Source organism: Vidua macroura, chromosome 5, assembly GCF_024509145.1.
Source record: "Vidua macroura isolate BioBank_ID:100142 chromosome 5, ASM2450914v1, whole genome shotgun sequence".
Taxonomy (NCBI): domain Eukaryota; kingdom Metazoa; phylum Chordata; class Aves; order Passeriformes; family Viduidae; genus Vidua; species Vidua macroura.
The window spans coordinates 28519206-28526816 of record NC_071575.1 but is presented as its reverse complement, the minus strand read 5'-3'; the positions used below and the strand labels follow the sequence as shown (position 1 = coordinate 28526816).

General features: G+C 44.8%; 1 protein-coding gene across 1 annotated transcript; it reads left to right on the top strand.

The window, feature by feature from the left end:
• The first annotated feature begins 90 nt into the window (after nt 1-90).
• RAB19 (RAB19, member RAS oncogene family) lies at nt 91-5287 on the top strand. Its single transcript, XM_053977461.1, has 3 exons — nt 91-440; nt 1305-1488; nt 3517-5287. Exons 1-3 carry the CDS (start codon nt 246-248, stop codon nt 3780-3782), a joined length of 645 nt encoding a protein of 214 aa, XP_053833436.1. The 5' UTR covers nt 91-245; the 3' UTR covers nt 3783-5287.
• The last annotated feature ends 2324 nt before the right edge of the window (nt 5288-7611 follow it).

Genomic DNA, 7611 nt, shown 5'->3' with positions numbered 1-7611 from the left:
GCGGGGCGGGAGCGAGCGGCCCGGCCCCTGTGCGGCCCGGCTGAGCCCGGGGCGGGGCGGCGGAGAAGGGAAGGGAGGGGAGAGAGGGGACTACAGCTCCCGCCGGCCCCGCGGCAGGGCGGCACAGAGCGGCGCTACCTGTCCCGGCAGGGCAGCGCCGGCAGGTGAGCGCCTGGGACGGGGCTCCTTCCTCGGGCCTGCGGCTCCTCCTCCCCCGCTGGCCGCAGGCCCGCTCTGCAGCCGCGATGCCGTTCCCCATCACCGGCGCGGACGATGCCTTCGACTACCTCTTCAAGATCATCCTGATCGGCGACTCCAACGTGGGGAAGACGTGCGTGGTGCACCGCTTCAAGACAGGGCAGTACAACGAGAAGCAGCAGAACACCATCGGCGTCGACTTCACCGTGCGCTCGATGGACATCGACGGCAAGAAAGTAAAGGTCGGTGGCGGGAGCGAGCCCGAGCCTCCTGGCGAGCAGCACCTTGGCCGTGCCATCGTTCCCATGCTGGTGCCAGGAAGCGGCGGGACGCACAGCACCTTCTGCTCGGCCCTGCCGAAGGCAGCTTGGCAAAAGCTGGCTGCCTTTCTAACCAGGGGTGCTTCCCAGTGGAGCTTTCTCTCAGGAAGATATCCTGGGGGAAGCAATCACCCTAATTTGGGTACATACTTGCTCTCGTGACTTCTCTGCATCTACCTGAGGAGAGGGCTTGTGCTTTGCCTGCAGGGAGTTCTTTGGAAGCCGGCTATAGTTTGGAGGGGATGTCTCTTCCCTCCAGAGATGTGGGGGTTTGAGCTGGGACACCAAGAAGGGAAAACCCCCAAAGTTTGCAAAGGCTTCACTTTGATGTGTGCTTAATTTGAGGGAAGAAGACTTCCAAGACAAACACCAGAAGAAATTGTCAGCTAGAACTTCCTTCTGTGTGCAGATGGAAGTTAGGATGCCTGGCTTTTACATATAGATTTGCTCTGCCCAGACCTGTATTAGGGCTCTTTACTCTTCTTCTTTTGCTATTAAAAGGCTGTAATGTTCTGTATCTCTTACTACAGTTGTTGAAAATGGGTTTCTTGGCCTCTTTGCAAAGCTGGGTTCACCCTTGGAGCTTTCTATTTGGTCTGTGTAGATTGACTCTTCAGGCTTGTAAATGGCTTTTCTGATCTAGGGAGCGCAAAGCCACACTGGTCTGGTAGAGTGAGCTGGGACAGGTCTGGCTGCCTTCTGGACATGGGGCTTCAAATGCTGAGGGCAAGCACCTAGGCAAGTGGTGTTCACTGGTCTTTACAACTTCTGTCCTTTCTCTTACAGATCCAAGTGTGGGACACAGCTGGTCAAGAGCGCTTCCGGACAATAACCCAGTCTTATTACAGGAGTGCCCATGGGGCCATCCTTGCCTATGACCTTACTAGGAGGTCCACATTTGAATCCATTCCTCACTGGATTCATGAAATTGAAAAGTATGGTGCTGCAAACTTGGTCATGATGTTAATTGGTAGGATTTTAGTTTTAAATATTGTGTTATGTAGATTTTTAATACGGACATAAAGTCTCCCTCGTTTTCCTACCACCACTTGAAGCATCTATACACTATGCATTAAGGAATAATTCAGTTCTAATTAAAATAGATCACCAAATGTGTCAATTCAACCTAGGTTTAAAAAAATGAGGAAAGTCATAGCCTGCTCCTGACAGGACCAAACCCATTGCAGACAGCAAAACCCTTTTTCAGTTGTTCCTTTCCTGCTGGAATAACACAACAAGCTTTGCTGCCAGGCTGGAGGCAGGGACCACCTTGTTGAGTTAGAACTGCAGTAAGCCTGACCCTGTAAGCTGCTGCACAGGAATGTAGCAGCTCAATAATTCAAGGTGAAGGGGGATGCACAGACTCCTGTGGTTCTCATCTTTCCTCTCTGCTCTCTTGATATGCATGCGCATTGCTCTGTAATGGGATTCCGAGCAGGTAAGACAATAGATGGGGAGATGGCTTTTGCAGAACCTGGAGTAGCCTGCTTGAATTCCACTAACGCTCAGGAAAGTGCCTCTTTGAGGAAAGCAGTGGCTGGGAATTGCCGGGAATGGAGCTGGTAGGAAGCCGCGGTTCCTTTCCCTTGGGTTTCATGGTTATTATTGCTCTTCCTTCCCCCAAGGAAGAAGCTGCAAACGAGAGCACTGGTGTGGTGAAACACACCAGTGTTTTTCTTTCTTGCCTTTATTTCCATTGGCGTGGCTAAGCCTGTTGCAGTGTGCTGAGAGCAGCTCAGCAGCCATGGCTGGGGCAGCACTGAGCCCCAGGCAGGGCCCCTGAGCTGCTGCCTCTGCTCCCAGCACCCTCCCTGCTTGTGCTGTGGAGATTTCCTCTGGAAGAAGCAAACGATAGATTCTGACCTGCTTCTAATGCAGTGCTTGGAACTGGGGGCAGGGGAGGTGTAAATCACTGCACTTTGGCTGTTTTTTTTCTAATTTCTGTCATGAATCTAAAGTAAGAGACTTATCTGTGTGTGGTGGGGGATGGTGGTGGTTGTTGGGTTTTTTTTAGAGAGAGAAGTTCTGAAATCAGTAAAAAGTGAAGCTTTTGTTAAGGATCCAGCTAGGTGCTTTCTTCCAAAGCTGGTGCTGTTTGCTTTACTTACACTGGCAGAAGCCGTTGTACATTTAATTACGCTTAGTCATGTTATACACCTTTCTAGCAGGAGGTTAAGGTTAGGAAACCTAACTTTCCTATCTGGAACTGAAGGAGGAAAAGGTGGATGGGTTCCTTTTAAGGAGGCAAATAACCTTAAAGCTGGGTTTTTTTTTTTGCTGTTTTGGGTTTTTTTTTTTTTTTTTTTGTGGTTTGTTTAGGTTTGTTTTTTTGTTTTTTTTTTCTTTAGAAATACTAAAAGGGACTTTATGGGAGGGCAGTTAGTTTATATATATTCAAGATATGAATTTGATGAAGGGTTGTCTTGAAACTACAAACGTAGACTTCAGCCAGCTACTAGAACTGATAAATCCACATGTGCTGCAAAACTGCCTAAATATACAAAGGTATTTCATCTGAGGTGTTTCATGATAGATTTTGACTAAAGTGCTGCAAGTAAAAAGTTTAATCTATACATGCAGAAACAAGCATATATTTTAGGCATTAAGGTAGCTGATCTGAATTCTTGTCTTTCTTTTTACATCACCCTAAAAGATTGTTTTTTAAAAACTATTCAACTTAAAGGCTACTTAACATTTAAAATCACTAGGGAACAGGACCAACAGGTGCTTCCAAATAATCTTTCACCTACACTAAGTAATTAGATGAACATGGGTTTTTAGTTTTCTCTTGGATTTCATCTCTTTTGCTATCATATTATTTGCTGCAGTTTTAAGCCAGTCTATATTTGTGGCTCTGATGTACTCACATCTTGTTCTATCCAGTAACTCTTACTGCTAACAGAAATCTATTGTTTAACAAAATTGAATTCCTGCATCACATTTAAAAATAAATTTTTTAAAGACTAAGTGGCTGAAGTATCTCTTTGCCTTCTTTTAGGGAACAAATCGGATTCGCTGGACAAACGTCAAGTGCTGTTTGAAGATGCCTGCACCCTGGCAGAGAAGCATGGGCTCTTAGCTGTGCTGGAAACATCAGCAAAAGAAGCTCAAAACATAGAAGAGGTGTTCACATTAATGGCTAAGGAGCTGATAGCCCGAAATACCTTACAGCTTCATGGGGAGAACCCTCCAAACAGCTTCAGTCTTGACTCCAGGCCAGTGATTGCCAGTCCAAGTGTGGAGAAGACCCAGTGTTCCTGTTGAAGAGAGACTTCAGGGAGAACTTGGAAACTTATGAGGCTGTTTGATTCAATTTTGTTCAGTTGATGAAAGTGTTTTATGTGGCCTCAAGCCATCTCTCTTGATATTTCTACCTTGCAGTTTGGCTTGTGAGTATTTTCAGAGATCATTGTTGCTGTTGGTAGCACAGGTTGCTTTGAACATAGCAATGTGAACTTTTGACATGAGAGGACTCAGGAAGCTGACAGCCCTTGCCCTAACCAAAGATAACTATAAAAGTTATTGCCTTTAATTATTTCCTTACATGTCTTTCTGGCTGTGTCAGAAGATAAATTTGCACCAGAGTTCTGCACTGACCCTTCTAAGCTGTATTGCTGGTTTTAAGCACTTTCCTCTCTGCCAGTAGCTGTAAAAAGTCAGACGTGTGCTTGAACAGCACTAACCTGCTCCTGCCTAAACTTTAATTTAGGAGCTTTCCTGAAGTCAGGCAGGTAGCCACCCATCCCAAGGAGCTTAATAACATTTGCGAAAGAGTAGAGGATTTCACATCTGCCCTGAGTTCCTCACCAGACAAACCTGGAGACATCTTTGGGGTGGTGGAACAGGCAGAATATGATACACTTCTTCCTGGGGTGAGAAAAGTTGCCTTTCACTTTGCTTTGTAATAGTCAGGATTGTTTCCAGTACTGATCTCCATCCTGCTACATGGACTTGCTGGGAGCAGAAAAGCTTCCAGTGAAAGAACCTTTTTTTCATTCCTCCCTGCTAACCTCATCTAGCTTTCGATGTGCTGATTTTAACCAAAAGCCTTCTGTAGCTTGTGTGATGGGCCAATGGCAGCTTGAGAGTATCCCTGTAGATTTTCAAGGGAGTATTAAGGATGGATGCAAGCTCCCGTAAAACTCAGCAAGGGGTGAGATGGTTTAAATTAGGTAAAAAATAAAATTAATTGTGTTAGAGTGGTAAGGCGATGGTATGGGGTGCACTAGAGAGCTGCCCTAGGTGAGTATATCTGCTACTGCTGTGGAGACTGAATGTGGTGGTAGCACTGAACAATGGAAGGTCTTAGATTGCTCCTCCCAGATGCAAGCTCTGCTACTTGGGGCCCACTTTTCTGTATACCTGAACTGAATGGAGGGTTTAGGCTGGATTTTTTTTTTGGTGAGGGTTTTGGTTTTTTTTTTTTTTTTCCTGTTGTTTGCAAGTTTCTTTCCCAGTAGATGGAAACAGGGAAGGAGGAGGAGGAAAGAAATATCAGAGGAAGTTTTTTTGACTGCAGTCCACATATACCAAAGTGTGTCACTTAGTTACTGTTAAGCTATGAACTGCAACTCCAACTCTGTAATGATAAAACACAGTTTGTGTTACATGCAAAGCAGCCTTGGGAAGGCTAGGGTGTTGTCAGCTTACCCAATGGCTGGCTGCCCCTGTTTCTCAAGTCCTTGAAAAATAGGGAAAAACATGTAGCAAGTATGGCTGGAAAATCTTGGCTAGAAGCACAAAAAAAATAAAGGAGAATGAATCATTAAGTAATAGTCTTGGTAATACATCTAATATTCTTAATGCTTTCTCTGGCCAGGTTCTTTGCTATTACATGCAAAGAGCAGGGGTTAATTCAGCTCTGTATAAGCTGAGGGAGGACTCTTCCATGCTACCCTCTTGCTATAGCCTGCTGTGGAGAAAGCTTCACCTTCAGGCATCCTCCTTCTCATGTTTACTTTTATAATCTTTACTCCTTCATTTTTACTAGCCTAGTAGTTGCATTTTGGTTTGCGCATTTAAGCAACATTAAATACCACAGCCTTTCAAAGTGGCAAGCCAGCTTCCAAACAACGAGTTTCTACAGAGCAGTCAAATGTAAGCTTAATATTTCTGTTCCTGGTAGTAGATTGTAATCCATCATTTTTACTTTTTTTTTTTTTTGGTAGTTCCAGAAGACTGCAATAGAAAAAGTATTCCTTTCAGCTCCAGTTACAATCTTTTATTGGTCAAGAATTAGAGGAAGGATAGTACCAGGAGAGTGTTAACTTTGCATGGTTCATTGGGTTTGCCATCTTAATTAGCCACTGCTGTGTGAAGTTATTTTGCTTACCCTCAGTATGGAGACTTCTGCAGGCTGATGTGATCCTGAGTGCCCAGCACTGCCAGGTTTCAGGACTCTTGCTGTTCTCTTCCCACACACATGGAGCTACTGGCAAAGCAAGACCTTGGCAGAAAGCTGTGCAACACAGGATCAGGGAGAACAGGCTTGTGACTGTTCCCTTTCCTTTAACAGGTCTAACAGGCTTCCTACTCCTCCAATAAACTTAGTCTTAGACACCTACCCATTGTGCAGCTAAACCACGAGTGTGACCTCTTTTGGTTGGTTCTGTTTGGTGTTTTCCATGAGGCTTTTGCACAGTTACACTGAGTGGTTTCCACAGAGCTGCTTTTCCAGCTGTCCTCACTTGAGTGAAGAGCAGCACTTGCTAACAAGGTTCTTTGGAGTACATTGGTAATGCTGTTACTTGTGAGGTAATACAGGAAGCTATGAACTTTTTAAAAATCCCCATTATTCTAGACTGTGAGAACCACTAGATTAAAATACAAGCTCAGCACAATTTCTGTGGTTCTGCCTTTCCCCATCAGAGAGCAGATGGAAACACCCAGCTGTGACAAGGCAAAGTAGCACTAACTCCTATGGAGCCTTCTGTTAATGGTTTGTTCCCCAGAACCATATGCAAATTCCAAGTGCTTCTTGACAGCATCATTAATACATTCATACAAAGGGTTATAAGGTTGTTTATAACACTATTTCAAAAACTACTGCTGCCCACAGGTTTCAGTTTCAAGAGCTGCACATTCAGCTTGAAGATGAGCTCATTTGTTATGTTCTTATCTACTGGGAAGAAGTATTTGAATCTTTGCTGTGGCACATTACTTGCCCTGGTGTCACAGCCAGGCCAGATGAGAAGAAGCATTACCTATTGGTGGAACAGGGTAATAAAATAATTAGAAATATTTTAGAATGTACCAAACTGACACCTCCCAGAAACTGACTAGTTAAAAGCCAACACAACCCAGCAGCCCAGTGATGTGGAAGGCACACAGCACTGCATATGTGGTCCAGCTTTGCTTTATATGCAGGAGACAGGCTCTCAGTTACAAAAGCTGAGGTTCTTATCTAATCATTCCATTAATATTTAAAAATAGTTGGAAGGGAGACAATTTTCAGATGCTGGACAGAGGTGGAGCACTCTATCCTGGAGCCTTCTTTCAGGAAGAAGATGCATGGCTGTGGTTTTGAACAAGGAACTGGAAGTGAAGCTTCCCCCAGCCAGGTGAGTGCTCCAACGGCAGCGCTGTTACAGGTGCCCCTTCCCCAACACGCATTTGTGTGTGAGGGGCCCAAACAGTCATTGCTCAGCAAACTGGTTCCTGAAATAATTTTCAAGCACCACTCTTATGCAACTGTGTTAAGATCTGGAACTACACCAACAGGCAATGCTGGGATATCACATTCTTTTGAAAATAGTTCTAGACAGGCCAAGAGCCTGTCCTAAGAGTACTCCACTTTGAAATAGGAATTCTGCTTCAGATGGGCAGGGCTTTCAAAAATCTTTTAAAGCACTTTTTCTAATGCTGCTGTTATAAATCAACCTTTAACAGCTGCCTACACAACTTTGTCAATGCAGTCACATCAAGCTGTTGTCAAGCAGGGGCTGACTGGCTTGACAGTGTGTGACAAAAAGCACACCCATGGATAACCAGAGTTCAGCATATTTGCAATTCTGCATTTCCTTGCTACAGCTGTGTCCAGGAAATTACTTCTTACAGTTTTCACTCCTAAATCTAGTTTTGCTAACCTGAAACG

Bases quoted from the DNA above. Each gene is read 5' to 3' on its own strand.
- RAB19 (XM_053977461.1), top strand. From the start codon at position 246: ATGCCGTTCCCCATCACCGGCGCGGACGATGCCTTCGACTACCTCTTC. The intron at 441-1,304 runs GTCGGTGGCGGG...TTTCTCTTACAG, and splicing joins TCGACGGCAAGAAAGTAAAG to ATCCAAGTGTGGGACACAGC. The intron at 1,489-3,516 runs GTAGGATTTTAG...GCCTTCTTTTAG, and splicing joins CTTGGTCATGATGTTAATTG to GGAACAAATCGGATTCGCTG.